At 42.4% G+C, this 17,734-nt stretch overlaps 1 protein-coding gene across 2 annotated transcripts; it reads right to left on the bottom strand.

Moving 5' to 3' along the window:
- Nucleotides 1-2,117: 2,117 nt before the first annotated feature.
- On the bottom strand, nucleotides 2,118-15,403 carry ZMPSTE24 (zinc metallopeptidase STE24). Of its 2 annotated transcripts, XM_071768063.1 has the most exons (10): nucleotides 15,243-15,403; nucleotides 13,481-13,627; nucleotides 11,266-11,352; nucleotides 10,520-10,636; nucleotides 9,273-9,425; nucleotides 8,630-8,771; nucleotides 7,833-7,993; nucleotides 5,574-5,678; nucleotides 3,187-3,330; nucleotides 2,118-2,880 (listed from the first exon to the last, which is right to left on the bottom strand). In XM_071768063.1, the coding sequence occupies exons 1-10, from the start codon at nucleotides 15,357-15,359 to the stop codon at nucleotides 2,656-2,658; spliced, it is 1,398 nt and encodes a 465-aa protein (XP_071624164.1). In that variant the 5' UTR covers nucleotides 15,360-15,403; the 3' UTR covers nucleotides 2,118-2,655. The 2 variants fall into 2 exon arrangements, with proteins under 2 accessions (XP_071624164.1, XP_071624166.1); XM_071768065.1 differs by lacking the exon at nucleotides 3,187-3,330 and having other exon boundaries at nucleotides 2,489-2,880; nucleotides 15,243-15,395.
- Between the last annotated feature and the right edge of the window lie 2,331 nt (nucleotides 15,404-17,734).

Raw genomic sequence — 17,734 nt, 5'->3', positions numbered from 1 at the left:
CTCGTGCACCTCACCTCACTGTCATGCCATCAAATAACAGCCACACATCCAGCTTTTCCAGCTTCCTTGCCAACACAAAGTGCCAGGACCCACTGGCAACCAGGAAAAATGAGAAGCTCCATGGCTAGGGCAGTCCTACATGTAAGGATGTTCTCAGCATATCTCATGGAATCCTTTGAATGTACCAACACTGCAGAAAGGGAGATGTTTGTGCCTATTTATATAAAACATTCCAATTTTACTCCTCCTCCTTCCAAGGGTCTGAGCTTCCTACATTTCCTCATCATGTCCTCTCAACCAGGAAAATCTGGTGAGGCAGGAAATGAGAAGCTGGAGCCATCAGACTGCTGGTCAGTGCCCACCAGGCCCAGGGATGCCTGTGGGGAGTTTTCTGCTCCAAATTCCCTTGTCTTGAATATTTGAACAGCATCAGCCAAAGGTAAAACAACCCCCCTCTCCTTCTAATTTTCTTGCCTCTCTTCCAAAACCTGATAATTGGTCACAAAGGATTTGTGGCTCATCCTGGTAGGCATAGCTGGTCATCAAGCTGATCATATAGACACTGTAGGAAGATGGAGATACCTGGGAAGGCAGCAGCTGCACAGAAAGATTTATGTGTGATTTCAACTATTCTCAGGAGTACAGAAGAAACTGGAGGCTACAGAAAGTCTGCAATATTGCTGGTGCATTCCAGATATCTGCACAGAAGTGTTGTGGACAGGCAGAAGGTGACAAGCAGTGGCAGTGCTGAGAAGTGACAGAAGGCTGGAACCAACTCTGAACCCTTGCTCAGAGGAGCCAGATGATGAAATCCTGCTGGAAGAACTAAAGACCAACCCTGAACAGTGACAGGGAAGAAAAAGAAGCAACAGGCAGCTGCTGTAGCACTGTCTTTGCCTGTCAGCTTAAGTATTTCAAGTATTTAATGCTTCCATACTACTCTATTCTTCCATACTTCTACTGTATTGTCCTTTTTGTGTTTAGCCAGATTTCTGAAATAGCCACAAAATCAACTTTGACTATGTTTTACTTAATAGGTGAGACAAATGGTTTCTCAGAGCAAATATAGCATATTTTCTATAGTCTTACTTATAGTCTTTGACTCACCATTTCAAACTCAAAACTTGTCACATTTATTCACTCTTCTGAACCAAAAGATTCCAGTTAATCCTTTTAAGGGCTATTTATTAAATGCAGTTAACATGACATAAAGGCTCCCCATACTTGTAAAGCTGTCTCCTAAGTCCCTATCTCTAGTTTCATATTTGCTAGGATATAAATATGAGTAGAATGAGGCATACAAAGGGTTTCTAGCAAGATCTTCTGTCTTCCTGCACCTGAGGTCACCATGCCCATCATTTTATAAGGTATTTTCCCCTATGATCAGAAAAGGTAACAGTAAAGTCTCTGAGAATGCTGACATCTGAAACAACAGTAATTTGCTTTGACTTCTCATCTCTTTGTAGAGAGAAGAGCAGAACTTTTACTGCAGATATAAATCCCTATTTTTTATATGCAGTATGTGCATTTAATCTGGTCCAAAACATTTGTATGGCATCTACTAACAGGGAGGTAACTAGTTTTTAAACAAAAGTAAATTTAATTCCACCTTTCATCAGAAAAATCTGAGATAATCAATGCAGAAACCACTCAATTTGCCCATCACTAACCATATAAATAAAGTGTGCCTTGAGCTATTGGTATCAGAGCAAGGACAAGAAATATTTTCTCAGAATTCCAGCACTGCTGTTTCATATTAATGGAAAACACTCCATGGAGTAGAGAACCAACCTCTGCAGAATCAAAGTGTGACTCTGATACACTGAGCAACTGGACACTTCCATATATACAAAAAAAAAAATAGGCAAAGGACAAGAGAAATGGAGGAACTGAGGTGTGGAAAAGCTGTTGACCATTCTGCTTACTGGCAAAAGGGAGAAGAACAGGAAATTAGCAATTTTCTCTAATGTGGGTCCTGTTCTGGTTCTTTGTAACATCATCCCATGTCCCCAGCAGCACAGAAAAGCCTCATCCTGCTATAATGCTACTAAGTACTGGCCAGTTTTCAAGGAAGCCACAGTAAATTTCCTCACTGTAATTCATGCTTCTTCCCCACATTTCAGATAAAGAAGGTTTTATTAAGTAGCATTTTCAATGACAGACATGAATCCAGGAAAAAGGCCTGCACTTGCATTTACCTTTTAAAAACACAAAAGTGAATGATGAGTACAAGAATTATTATACATGAAATCAAGTAAATCAAACCATGTTCATAGTGAAGAGGACTGAGAATGAGAAAGCTCACAAAATGTTCAAGGCATAACCAACCTGAAGAAACAGGTGCTTTGAAGTCTACACATTTGTTTTCCTCCCTTTACAGTCTTACCATATACTATGATATTGTGATAAAAGCCAGTGTCTGTGTGGAGAAGGTCTTCACCTAGTGCTTTTTCTAAATTAGGTTCCACAGTTTCATTTTCATTTAAAAAAAAAAAGTCATTTCTAGTATCATACCTGTTTCAGGATTCTTAGATCTGTGGTGCTGTTAATATTGCACTTAATTGGCATTATCCATTTTTAAAAAGAAATCAAAAAGCAGCTCTGAACTTTGCTTCTGAGATGGAAGCACTGTCTCTGAACCAGAAGTGATTCCTGTCACTGTTCCTTTTTATCTTTCAGGGCCTGAAGTCTTTCTAAAAGGGGTGGATGGGAGTAATGCCACATGGAAAAGATCCAGTCAGAAACAGGAAAACCTAAATTATCTTTGTTTAGCTTGATCAAAGCAGAATACAGGTCTTTAGCTTTCCCAAGTTCCTTGGCAAATGCATCTGCTTGAAACTCAAACTGTCGGCTTAATACAGTCAAACAAAATGAGAGCACCTGTGGAGAGAAATATATCCATAATTATTTTAAAATTCATCTGTCTGCAAGTTCTCTACAGTATCAGTAAATTCTCCCCTATCTTCTTTCCCATATCCCACACTGTGGCTGCAGAATGATCTCACCAAGGTCTGTCCAGGCCACAAGGAACTGAGAATCTTACCCAAAATGCAGCACTAAGCCCACTTAATAAAATGAGATACCAGATGGAGGCCATAGGAAATTCAAAATTTCCCCCTCAGTCAAAATAAAATAATTATTTAAATACACAATACTTCAGCAGCTAGGTCTTAAAAAACAATTTACCTCGTTGTAAGGTGAAAAAATGAACTGGAAAATAATCATCAAGCCTATCAGGGTAGGCTGAGTGTCATAGAAACCAAAGGCAGCAAAGAGTTCTCTTCGACCAATTAGCACAGCAAACAGGAAGAAGCAGAGGAAGGAATTCATCTACAGAAAGGAAACAACAACCTTGATTAAGATGAGTTTTTAATTCAAGTCTAAAACATGGTCTTATACTGCAGACTTGCACAGGAATGCTACTGAAATGAAATGACTTTAGAATTTGCTTCTTCAAATATGTCAATAGGAAAAGGAATAGAGAAAATGTGTGCCTACTGCAGAATGAGGCAGGAGCCCTGAAAACAGAGGTTTTGGCCCTGCTCTGGCAGGGGGGGTTGGACTTGATGATCTTCAGAGGTCCCTTCCAACCCCTGACGTTCTGTGATAAATATGGGAAAAGGTAAAAAACAAGTGGCCTTTACCAGCTTTCTGTAAATAAAAAAAATAAATACTGTCTGCAGTATAGAAACACTAATTTCTGTCAGTGAGAAAAAAGTTGTCTGAGTAGTAAAGATAAAAAGGCAAGAATAAAGCAAAAGGAGAGAGGGGAGAGTGTAGAATCCATCTCATTAGACGTAGGCATAGAGTCCAAAATGTTTAAAATCAAACAAAATGTGTCTGTGCTGTGCTATATTTCTATTCTGGAAAACAACCAGCACTTCCATCTCAGCCATGTGTCATGTGCTGAAGCATTGTGCTTGCCTGGCTTTTCAGAACTCAGAGGCAGAACCATGCCTTACTATGTTTTTTACAGAAGGAAATTCTGAAGGCTGTGGATGTGCTCTACCTGGACTTCAGCAAGGCCTTTGACACCGTCCCCCACAGCATTCTCCTGAAAAAGCTGTCAGGCCACAGCTTGGACAGGAGCACCCTGTGCTGGGTTAGGAACTGGCTGGAGGGCCGGGCCCAGAGGGTGGTGGTGAACGGGGCTGCATCCAGTTGGCGGCCGCTCACCAGTGGTGTCCCCCAGGGATCAGTGCTGGGCCCAGTTCTGTTTAATATCTTTATTGACGACTTAGACGAAGGGATTGAGTCCATCATCAGCAAGTTCGCAGATGACACCAAGCTGGGGGGAAGTGTAGACCAACTCGAAGGCAGGAGGGCTCTGCAGAGGGACCTGGACAGACTGGAGAGCTGGGCTGATTCCAACGGGATGAGGTTCAACATTCCAAGTGCTGGGTCCTGCACTTTGGCCACAACAACCCCATGGGGAGCTCCAGGCTGGGCACAGAGTGGCTGGAGAGCAGCCAGGCAGAGAGGGAGCTGGGAGTCTGCATTAACAAGAAACTGAACATGAGCCAGCAGTGTGCCCAGGTGGCCAAGAAGGCCAATGGCATCCTGGCCTGTATCAGAAACAGCGTCACCAGCAGGTCCAGGGAGGTGATTCTTCCCCTGTACTCAGCGCTGGTGAGGCCACACCTCGAGTCCTGTGTCCAGTTCTGGGCCCCTCAGTTTAAGAAGGATGTAGAGGTCCTGGAACAGGTCCAAAGGAGGGCAACCAGGCTGGTGAAGGGACTCGAGCACAGGCCCTATGAGGAGAGGCTGAGAGAGCTGGGGCTGTTCAGCCTGAAGAAGAGGAGGCTCAGGGGAGACCTCATTGCTGTCTACAACTCCCTGAAAGGAGGCTGTAGCGAGGTGGGAGCTGGACTCTTTTCACAGACGACCTTCAACAAGACAAGAGGACACAGTCTTAAGTTGTGCCAGGGGAGGCTTAGGTTGGATATTAGAAAGAATTTCTTCACGGAGAGGGTGATCAGGCATTGGAATGGACTGCCCGGTGAGGTGGTGGATTCTCCGTCCCTGGAGACATTTAAAAAAAGACTGGATGTGGCACTCAGTGCCATGGTCTAGCAACTGCTCCGGTGGGTCAAGGGTTGGACTTGATGATCTCTGAGGTCCCTTCCAACCCGGCTAATTCTATGATTCTATGATTCTATGATTTCATTAACTCACATTCCTTCTCCAAGGAACAAGACTGACTGAAACTCTCAGACACACAGGTTTCTCAGAGATGAGAAAAACATGATGAGAAAAATAAAACAGAGAAAGATGAGAAACAGACAAAGGTGAGAAAAACGGAAAAAAGATGAGAAAAACAAACATAAAAAATGGAGGCTGGGAGACAGGATACATCAAATTCTATCTCTAGCCCAGGGATGAAAACAGAACTTCAGAGAAGGCCCTGAGATTCAAACAGGGAAGTGTTACAGAGCAAGAAAAATGTGTTTAACTTCAGAAAGCTGATGAAATTAATTAAATGTGTGAATGTACACATGCAAATCTGGAAGCAGGCTTTTGGTAACAATAACTAGAGAATGCTCTAGAAAAACCACTAGTTTATCTTGACTTACCTGGCTGATGATAATATTTTTGACAGTGTGACCCAGTTTCCAGTGACCCAATTCATGACCAAGTACAGCCAGAACTTCTTCATTTTTACATCCTTGCTTCTTATTCTGAGGGAATAACAAAGCATAAGTACTGTAAGGTGTGTCTGAACACAACTCAGTACATTTCTTAATTATTAGTTTAGTTCCTAGGCCACTTAATTTCCCCAGATCAAGCTGCTCCCTTCTGCCAATAGATACACACACATAATTTCTTATTGAGTTTTTTCCAATAATTAAAAAAACTCACACTTTTTAAGTTCAGCAAGATTCCTACCATGAAGTGCTGTTTTTATTTCTGTGTATGTATGCAAACCTGGGAGAATGCTTGAACATCTGCCTACCAAACTCTCTCATACCATCCCTTGATCTCATCCTGTTTCTTTACTCAAGAAAAAATATTACAATGGAAGCAGATATTGAAAGCCACAGACACTCAACAGAGAACTGAGAGCATATTCCTCTCCCTAATTCCTTCAACACTCAACATAAATCCTTCCTCCCAGGGCAGGAGATGTTATTTGTTCCTTTCAAAACAAATTACAACCCTGTCCTATGCAACAAATGCTATGACATACCTTGAAACTCTCATTAGGAAAGAGACATCATTAACAAGTCAGAAGCAAGCAAGTGGACTTGGTAACTGAGAACTACCTGAAGAACCTGTTGAAATGGAACACATTATACTCATGCCTAGAGCAGGTGAGCTCAAAATCCCCTCCTCTCATCACCTGCTTCTGCAGTATGCTAGACCAGACCAAGGATTAAGAGAATTCCACCACCAGCAGTTAACAAGAAACAGAAGTTGGACTGAACAACAATCTATCTATACATTGGCCTAATTCATAAGCTGCACAAGACAATTCCTTCTCACAATCACTCCTTAAGGCTCTTTTCTATCAGTTTTCATAGAATACTTTGGGTTGGAAGGGACCTTTAAAAGTCATCTACTCCAACCCCCTGCAGTAAGCAACCAGATCAGGTTTTTCTGAGCCCTGTCCAACCTGACCTTCAATGTTTCTATGGATGGGGCTTCTACCACCAGTCTGGGCCATCAATGCCAGTATTTCACCACTCTCATTGTAAATTTTTTTCCCACATAATCACTCTTGACCACTCCCCTCTGGATATGACCAATTCCTCATCCACCAAACAGTCCACCCATCAAATCTGTATCCAATTTATAGAGAAGGATGTTGTGGGGGAGTGTGTCAAATGGCTCATGGAAATCCAGGTAGATGAAATCCATAGCTTGTCCCTCATCCACTGAGGCAGCCACTCCATCACAGAAAGGCACCAGGCTCATCAGGCAGGACTTGCTCTTGAACCATCCCTACACTCTCCTGAAGCCACAAAAACTGTAACAGCAGACTCACTCTTGATGCACATCAATGGAAAGGACAGGGAAAAGCCCCCATCCTGTTCTTGACCAGGGCAGGGGAGGATGCACACGTGTGATCTGTGTGTGTGTGCACAAATGCATGCCTCGTGCACCAGGCATGCATTAATAAATTAAATATTTATTCCACTGGCTTGTTAAAGAAGATAGCAAACCAAAACAGCCAAAATAGGGAAAGTTTCCACAACCTAGGACAAAAAAGGCCCTGGATTTCAGTCAGTTTATGAAGAACCCATGGGCTATTGCTGCAGCATCCTTAGGAACCTTGGCTCACGTGGAAAATTAATAGATTTATTTAACTTTGAGTAACAAGAACACTCATGTCCCTAGCCCCCATTTCCTCTGAGCATCTCTCCAGGCCCTCTATGAAAAGACACCCAGCAACAGCCACACTGTAGGACAGCCTAGACAAACTCCAGTTGTGCAAGCTGTTACCTGGGACAGGCAGAGGAGGAAGAGAATATAATCTTTTGCTCCTGGCACTGCTATTTCAAATACAATGGCACTATTTCAAATACAAATGCAATGCTTGAGAATACCTGCATTTCTACAGTTTGGGCTTGATGGGCAATAGCCTGGGGAATCCACCCCTGTGCTTCACTGAGCACAGCTTAAAATTACCATATTCCTCTATGTATAAACAGTGTCATTAGACTGCCCATGGTAGAAGATGAGACACTGACTCAGGGACACTTTGCTGCTGAAATCATTGGGTTTTTCTGTTTCAGCATCTCACTTAGGACCTTTAAGATACATTGAGAAAAGGGAGTATCTCAGCACAAAATTAATGTAAATAACAAAATGAAAAACAAAGAGGAACTAACTTTGGTTTTAGACTTTGTCTCTTCGTTCTCACTATCTTCTCCTTCTGCTGGCTCTTTGTTCAATGCAGAATAATCTTCCAGGAGTGTGTCAAAGAGAACTATTCTCTTGTTCTTGAAGAACCCATAGAAATAAGCATTGCTATGAGAGGAACGCTTTGAACCTAATGTGGAAAATTTACATTAAAGACCATGATCTGAATAATCCCCTGCACTGCAGACTGAAATATTACATAGAACAGAAAGACTGAAATATTACATAGAACAGATTCTTCCAAAGGAATTCTTAAAGTCCCCCAATAAATAAACAAGCTCAAGCAAATGACTTTGCAGGCTGAAATCTATCTTAATAGTATCTAAGTAATAATCATCTCATTTACTGACTCCAACAGAGAAATAATTTTTTTTTTCATCTGTAATACATAATCACTGAAATTGCTAAAAACACAAGAGCAGTCACATGAAGATCTAATATCTAGAAGAAAAACAGTTTCTATTTCAATTTCAGATTCAGAGTGGAAAGAGCATTCTGCATAGAACACACTTCTGCCCTTTCTGGCAAAGGATTTGTGACCAACACATTTAGAATTCTTTCTATGTACCAGGAAAGATGTTTTGAAACAGCTATGGGTGAAGATGTTGGAAACAGATAAGGAGACAATAATACAGACAATCACAAGCATTTCAGTAGCTGAGGAATATAAGAACATACCTTACTACAGGATCCACAACCAAAGCTAGGAATCTAGAAATTCAAAATGACAGTCTTTTCATTTAAAAAAAAAAATAAAAAATCTCACCTTCAACAACGTAGACCTTAGTCAATGGGAAGTCAATGCTCTTAGCCATTATTTCAATTTGTTGCTTGAGCTCTCCCTCAGGAAGGGGAATGAATTTATCAAACAAAGGTGCAATGTAGTCTGCATAGATTGTCACAAGCACCTGCAAAAGAAAGGCACAATAATGTCTGTTTAGTACTAAAGGTGGAGCAAATACAAAAAGAGGGCACAGTTTCAGAAAAAACACTTGATAAAGAGTACTGTATGTGTAGAGTGTCATCTATAGCAAGGCTCTCTTTGGGTCAGCTCATCTACTAAGACAGCTGCTCAGGATGTTGGCAGTCAGGAGTTGACATGTTGACAGCTGGCAGTCCACCTGTGTTCTTTCTGTATTTAAGAAAAATTAAAGTTTTCTGAATGTTTACTTTTCAGTTGAGGACAATACTCCAGTATTACTCCAATAAATCACATTAATGTGGACAATTAATATGGGTATTAATTCCTGAAAAAGTACACTGAGAACAAAACACTGTTAAATTTTCTAGACTCTCAAGTTCCCAGGAGATTTAGATTTTTCTGCATTTCCTGCTGGTGATGTTTTTCAACCTCAGCACACTGAGCCATGAAAGTAACCCATTTGGAAGAAACCCAAACTAATACTCACCAAGGAAACAACTAATGTGAAAAGCCAGGCATAGATGAAGAAATAGTCTCCTCCTATTTTAATAATGTAAAGCAGAAGGGTTGTCACTGGCAGCAGAATACACTGAGTCACAACAAACTTCTTGATTGCATCCTTAAAAAAAAATCCCAGTGTCTGTGAAGAGAGGATATCAGTGATACTTTCAATGTAAATATTGATATGCCACAGTGGTTAATGAACTGCTCCCTTTGGTTGGACACACAGAAAAAAAGTAAAACAGATCTCAAAACAGCAATACCAATGGGATAAGGAGATCACAGGTCATTAAGAAAAGCCAGAATAAGCTCTTCACCTCCTCTTCTCATAGCTGTGGCTCACACAGAGTTATTCTGAAGTGGCACAGGTACTTCAGCAATAGTCACAAACTGTAATTGTTATTTTTATGCACTGTGAGTAGAAAAGTTCCTAAAACTAATGATCTTTGGCAGAAATATTGTCCTGGTTTGAGCCAGAATAGAACCAATCTTCTCTGAAGTAATTTTACTTTTCATTTCAAGTCTCTTCTAAGTAGCTGTGGAATCAACAGCATGTTTTTCAGTCAGTGTCTGCTCCTAGGACTGATTATGCTCTTAGTGCTGAAGAATGGAATGAAAAACTAAGGCCTCTGCCTGGTTCTGCTTAAATTCTTAAGCACTGGAAGTCAAAGGGAAGGGGCCACACCTGTGACCTTCCTGCAGGGAGGAGTGGACAAGGCAGGTGACCCAAACTGAACAAACAGAGTATTTTATCCCACATGGCCTCATACTCAGTATAAATTTGAGGGATCATGAGGGTCAAGCTCTCTTCATCCATGGCTGGTGTCCTGGGAGGACTCCATCTGTTCCTATGATCCTGATCCCTGTGTTCCTGCATCCAGCTCCTGTCTGCTGCTGAATCCAGCCTGGGATTTCCCAGGGCTGGCCCTGTAGTCCCAGTGGTGACATCAGCCTTACTGGGAGGTGGTTTGTGTGTATTTCATATTCCATTATTTTCTTTCCCATCACTGCAGTTTTGTTAAAGCTGTGGAATTCAGTTTGCAACCTGCCAAGTAACAACCCCTTCATCTCTTTTTCCCTTATTCCTTTCCAGGAAGGGAAAGGAGTTAATGGAGCATCTCTCATTTAATTGCTGGCCCAGTATGGAACCCTGACATACCAGTCCATACCAGTCCATCTAACCACCCAAACCCACTGAGGACCTTAGGTCAGTACCAGTGATATCTGCATTACCTGCTGGTTGAATCCATGTTTCTCCTCTATGACAAATGTGTTATATAAACTCCAGGGCAGACCAGTCACTGCACTGAAGAGTGTTGCAAGCAGCAGAAACACCAATGACTGAACAATCTGAAAAAAAAAAACCCAACCAACTGATATTTACTGGCCTGTACCAGCACTGATGGGTGTTAAAATGGATTTAAAGAATGGGTTTTTATGTCAGTGGTTGAGTGAAACTAATTAAGAGGATGAAGCTAGATAAACTCACAGAAATAAACTGTGGTGATTAGCTTACCAATCACTGTGTTAGAGAAAGAAAAAAAATGTACTGATGAAATAGATTTAAATGAAAACTAAGGATTTGGGGCAAGAATTTTCATAGATGCCTCATCCACAGCACAAAGACAATGTAAGAAGAAGCCTCAAACTGCTTAACCTTTTACTGTGCAAGGAGTTCTATGATGAGTAGAAAGTCAACACCTAAACAAAAAGACACCAAAACCCAAACCCACCACCTCATTTGACTCAAGCAGCTTTGAGACTTGTATGTTTTAACATACAGGGCTATATTAATTAGGGAGCTAATTTAAAAGCCACATGCTGTTATCAGTTCTGAGTCACACAACCATTGTGTTCACCAGAAAATATTCCACCTGAAGCTGAAACCCACTTCAAGTAAATAGCAAACTTAAAAGTAAAAATCATAACATTATAATTCATGGATCAAACATCTCCACTAAAATTTAAAGACTTATTACCTCATATTCTGGTCCAAACCCAGCACGACCAGAGATCTGACCAGATAGATTCCACAGAAAAGGAATTCCTCCACAGAGAAGAATCATCTTGAAAACAAAAACACATACCAGAGAGGCAATATGAAACAGATTGTCATCTTTCTCTATTAAAATTTCAGCATGACAAGGATTCATTTTAAGGATGAAGCTTCACAATTCGATTTTTTTTGTCCCCCAGTGATCTTATGAATGCATAAATAAAGCCTTGAATATTTGGAGAAATGCTTGAGACAGAAGTACTGTAGCAAGTGCTACCTGTAGCTCAAGGCAAGAGCTGGTGGTGGTTGTTGTTCAGTACCTTGACTTCCAAATGTTTCACATTTATTTTCTTAGCAAGTGATGCTACATATGAAAAGTGTGCAGCCTTCCAGTCTGGACAGTACCAGGATTTTTTTTCTTATTTTTTTAAAAAAGGCTTACATTCATAGCCTAACTACTGGAGTAGTTACTGTTTTGTATGACTAGACTTCTATTTTGAGTGTCAGCTGGAGATATGAAGGACCAAATCAAGCATGTTTCTGTTTTGTAGGCAACCTTTAAGTTTCAGAGCTGGGAATCTCCTAAGTACCACTCTCTGAACAAAGACAGTTATTAGCATGATGCTGATACTACTTATTAGTTAAAGAGATACCCACATAATGAATGGTTGAAATAAATCAGAGCATACCAGCAATTTAACACAGCATTTCCTCTTCAATTAACCTGCAAGGTTAATGAATCATCCTTCTACCTACTAAAAGCAAAATGTTGCAAAAACTGCCATCCAATTTCATCAACTTTGGCCACAAGAGCCTCTTCCATCTTTAGGCAGTTCCTAAAGCCAATAAAGGTTAATTCTCTGAGGAGGTGGCAAACCTCACTTAAGCTCTGCTGGAATCAGATAATCTCAGGACAGATTCTGAGAAACAGAAAGACACAGCTCAGCATCACAGAAAAGAACTCATAATCACATATGTCTAGCAAAGAAGCTGCATGTACCCTAAACATTAGGGATATCAGGTGGACTGTAAAATACCTTTATAGAAACATTTAATTTGGAGAAGACTCTTAACATCTTCAAGTCCAACTATTAACCCACCTCTACCAAGCACAGTGCTAAACCATATCCCTGAGCACCACATCTGCACATCTTTTAAATTCCTCCAGCAATGAGGACTCTACCTGGGCAGCCTCTGCCAGTGCCTGGTAGCCCTTTCTGGGGAAGAGATTTTTCCTAATATTGAATCTAAAACTCTCCTGGGCAACCTGAGGCCATTTCCTTTTATTCTATTGCTTGTAACTTGGGAGAAGAGACCAACACCCTGCTCACTACAAACTCCTTTCAGGGAGTTGTAGAGAGTGAGAAGGTCTCTCTCAGCCTCCTACTCTTCAGACTAAACCCCAGTTCCCCCACCTGCTCCTCTTAAGACTTGTCCTCCAGAGCCTTCCCCAGCATTCTCATAGCTTTACAGTTACATGACTTGGACTATTTTACAATGCTTTTTCACTCTCTTTTATAATCAACTTTCATGTTTCCTTAAGTTAACTATTCAGATCATACTGTAGTCACCTTTGGCAATGACAGGCATTTCAGGATTCCTTTTTGAACCAGTTGTGCTTGTGGTGAGCAGTGCATTTCAGCAGTAAATCAGAAAAGGATTCTCCTATGAGTATGGATCACACAGTTAATACTTTGCTCTAACTCAGTGGCTCAGTTTCTTCATACAAGATGAACAGCACTTTCCCAGTCTAAATTTTCTTACACTCAAGCTCCTGTCTCACCAGCTTTTCTTTCTCCCTTCTACTTAAATTTTATTTTAAAATTAAACTAGTTGCATCCCTACAAACACAAAACAAAGGTCTGTGTTTTTAACAATTTAAAATAATTCTTATGTCCCTTAATTATTTGGCAGTAGAAACCAGAGCAGGTCAACTGTGCCATGAAAACATGTAGCTGTGCAGTATGACTCAGCACTGTGTGGCAAAATTATGTGCTGCCTGAATAATGCCTTCTTTTGGTATGGTAAATACAGCCATAAAAAAGGAACACAGAATCCTACGCCTTCCAAATTTCAGTGTTTGACCTAAGATGCCAGAACACCAATAGTGCAGCTGCACAGGAGCACTAAGAATGTTATTTCACAGTTTAAGTCCACGAAAAGTATCAAATAAATGCTGGAGCAGCTCAGGTACTTACAGTGCCCTCAATCTCTGAATACAGGCCTGACCAAAAGCTGAAAGTACTTTTGTCCAGCTGATACAGACGAGATTTTTCAAATGTTTCTGAATCCATGATCTGTCCTAATTCCTGGGGTACATGGGTTGTTGTTCTATACACCCGTCTCTGAAAAATCAAGAAAACCCCACAAAACTTAAAGTCTATATTCAGTATTTTTTAAGGACATTAAGTAAGATTTAAAAGCAACACATAACATGATCCCATGGGCCACCAGAGAAAGTTTTTAAAAGAATCCAAACCACACAAAATAAAATTTCCTGTTTTCTCACTATTTCCAAATACAAAACTGAACGCTAATTATGTTATAACCAGAAACTGTGATGCCTAATTATTAATTTATTTCCAATATTGATACCACATAAAGAGCACACATTTTTCTACAGGATGTGACTTACTACACCACGTTAATGACAGCATTTTTTGAAAAAAACCAACAGATCATCCCATGCAAACTTAACCAGCATATCTATGATGCAACTACATAAATGAGGTACTATTTCAGTGCTGGTGGAGAACTTGCCACTTAAAAATTGTTAAAGACTAAAAGTCCTTATTCCATCCACTGCTTTATCATGTTTTAATGTATTTATACCTTTCCAAAGGAAAAGTTCCTACCCTTTGTCACTGCAAAATACATTCTCTCTGGCAAGAGTTCAGGGGTGGTCTCACAGATTTAGCTGATCTAATGGATCTCAACAGAACACAGCATTGCTGCTTGGCCTCCTGGCAGGGTTTTTGTCTGGCTGGGATGGTGTTAATTTTTTCCTAGGAGTCTGCATCACAGTAGAATTCACATTTGTGGCCACAGCAGTGCTAAAAACACACCAGTGATCTGGCCACTGCTTAAGAGCCTCCAGGCACTCTCACTCCCTCAGCAAGCTGGTGGACAGGCCACAGAGCCAGGACTGCAGACCTGAGCTGACCAAAGGGATATTCTATACTGTATAACATTATACTTATACTCAGCAATAAAATCTGAAGCAAGGGGAGTGAGGGTTTGGCCTCAAGGTGCCTGTTGTTTGGAGACTGGCCAAGCATTGCCCTACCTGTGGGAGGTGGTGAGCAGCACTTGTGGAGCTCCCACTCCCCCTCCTCTTCCTCCAGTTATTAAATTGTCTTTGTTTAGATCCGTGAGTTTTCTCATATTCACTTTTTCTCAGCTCTCCTGGGAGAGGAGAATCGAGTTGCTGGGTGGGTGCTGGCCTGCTGGTTACCCCATCACATCAACACTTTCCAGGTCCTTTCATGAACTCCCTGACTCGCTGATGTGACCCCGGGGAGCATCCCCACCGCCCCCATAACACAATCGCCCTTATTCCTGTGAGGGGGTTCAGCCAGCCCACAGATCAGTCGTGCCCCAGAGCAGGGACAAGCGTGAACAGAGGCAGGCACAGGGGGACAGGACCCCGCTCGGCAGATCTCCTCAGAACTCTGCCATCCGGTTCCGAACCCCCGCTCGGGTCGCAGCGCCAGACACGGCCGCTCCTTCCTTCCTTCCCCTCAGCCCGCTCCCATCGCCTGCCCCTCAACCCGCTTCGGGCCGGGAGGGCTGACACGGCACCGCATCCCCACTGCCTCGCCCAGGGAAGGGCCGATCCCTCCCCGGCCCCGCTGAGGGGCTGCGCTGCTCCGCGCCCGGCCGCCCTCCACGTGAGGCCGTGGCGGGCCCGGCCCAGCTCCCGGCCCGGTGGTGCTTCTGCCCGCCGGAGCTCTCCCTGACCTGCCGGTGCGCCAGGAAAGCCTCCCAGAGGTAGACGGCCCATGAGAAGAGCAGCACGGAGCAGAAGATGCGCTTCTCGGTCGGCACCTCGGCCCACAGCTCGCCCGGCAGCGCCATGACCAGCGCCGTCCCGCGCTTCCTGCCGCCGATCGCGCTGCGGTGACGCCTCAGCGCCGGGAGGAGCTGCCGGGGGGCGGGGCCCGGAGTGGCGGCCGAGAAACTGAGGGGAAAGAGAGAGCAGGGGAGAGACCAGGGGAGATGATAAGGGCTGGGAGAGATAAGGGCTGGGAGAGATAAGGCGACCGCCCCAGGCAGGACCCAGCAGGACAGCGCCAAATCTGCTCCTGGGACAGCGCTGTGTAAGGGGAAGGAGCTGCCCGGAGCGGCCCTTGTGGAGCCGCTGGTACTGCGGGCACCTGGGCAAAGAGGGAAGGAGCTGCTGACAGGATTGAGGCATCGGCGGGAAGCACGGAGGGCATCGACATCGGTACCGGCATCGGTCTCGGCATCGGTCTCGGCTTCGGTATCGGTACCGGTACCGGTATCCACCACCAGGCTGTTGCTGGGCACCTTACACAGCTCAGAGGTCTCTCCTGATGTGCAAACATGTAGGGGCTGATGTTATGGAAATTCCCTTCCCTGACTGTTCTATCAGTTGGTCTTTATAGTATGAAAGTGGGTTATATTTGTTAATATTTTCATTAGTTATATGTTAATATGTATATTTGTTAATATATACATTAGTTATTTGTTAATATGTACATTTGTTAATATATACATTAGTTATATGCTAATATATACATCTGTTAATATGTACATTAGTTGTTAATATATACATTAGTTGTTAATATATACATTAGTTATATGTTAATATATATTTGTTAATATATACATTAGTTATATGTTAATATATATTTGTTAATATATACATTAGTTATATGTTAATATATACAGTTGTTAATATATACGTTAGTTTGCTGCAACGTGATGACACGGTGGGATTTTGATGGAGACTTTGGTGTTATTCACACTTAAGCAGAATCAACTGAACGACACTACCCTGGAAATAATGGTGAAAAAAGGCAGGAAAAGGTTTGTCTCCACCTGAATCAACAGCTGATGCACTGATGATTTTGCACAACACGAGTTTACTGCTAGAATTTGCCTTTCCCAAACACAATGTTGCTGTTTCTCTGTTCCACTCTCTCTAGCCCACCCCACTTCCCAGTAAGCCCAAGAATTTCATTAAGGCCTATTTGGACAAGCAGGAAGTTTCTGATTGACCTAAAATGCAAAAGAATGAACTCCTGTCACACAGCTCTTCTTAAGGGTACTGCTTTAATTATTCCTTTTTTACTGAATGGATGCAATTTTTGCTGCTGAGGCCAGTCATCATCATTCCATCCTTTCACAAGCTCACAGAGGTCTCTTTCTTCACTGCTTCTACCAAAAAGATCTTCCAGAACTGCTCTAATAATTTGCAACTGATTTTTTTTTTTTTTTCCCCTCATCCAGTACAAAAGTGTTCCTGTTGATGTGCCCTGTGCAATGCTCTCTGTAAGCTCACACAGCTTCCCTGGTAAGTGAGGGGAAGAGTCACTCCTCAGTGTGCATTTGCTGATCAATCCAAGGGCTGTTACTTTTTCTTCATCCACTCCAGTTTTCATTCCCCAGGCACAGCAATCTATACAGAAGATATTTAGATAATTTTTCTTCAGCACAATAATGCACATAAAGCCTCAGTAGTTCCTGTCCAAATCCTTCCACAGCCACACAGGAGGGAAGTGAAGGAATTAATACTGACTAAACTAGTATTTGGGTTTTTTTTTCCTCTGGTATATATTGCAAGCAGTCCCTTGACTATTTCCTAACAGCTGGTTTGGTTTGGTTTGGTTTTTTTTAATCCTTGCAATGCAGCATCACTGACTTGAATTGTACTGGAGTAAGTTCTGTTAAGTCCTTTTTAAAATAAAGCAGGCTGGCACATGATGTTCCATGAAGTTACTGGTTTGGCTGCTTCCTCTGGGACTCCCCATTGCAGATGGATATTGCTCCAGAGGAATTCTCAGAACGTGGGTTATTTTCTTTTTAAAAACATGGAAGAATTCAAGATATTGAGTTGGCCCCTCTTGGGCAAGCCAGCAGAGCTCTGCCACAGAGAGAAGCAGCTGCACCAGACCATCTGGAGATGAGCAGAGATCCCAGGAACTTGGTACACAACATTTACTCATGTGAAGAAGCATGATCAGTCATGAAGAAACCAGAGGGGTGGGGAGGTGAGGGGAGAGGAGACCCTTGGAAGCACGGGCAGGCATCTTCACGTTAGGAAGGCTGAGTTGGTGGGTTTTTTTTTTGTGATTCCATTCTCACTGGGCACTTCTGAATAAGGAGACAAAGCCTCAGTTGACTCTTGCAAAAGAAGACAAGATGGATTGTAGCACAGGGAGAAAATAGGGGTAGAGACCAGAGTAAGATGCTTAGAGGACTGGCAT

The sequence above is a fragment of the Heliangelus exortis genome, chromosome 24 (assembly GCF_036169615.1).
Source record: "Heliangelus exortis chromosome 24, bHelExo1.hap1, whole genome shotgun sequence".
NCBI lineage: Eukaryota > Metazoa > Chordata > Aves > Apodiformes > Trochilidae > Heliangelus > Heliangelus exortis.
This window is presented reverse-complemented; position numbering and strand designations above follow the sequence as displayed.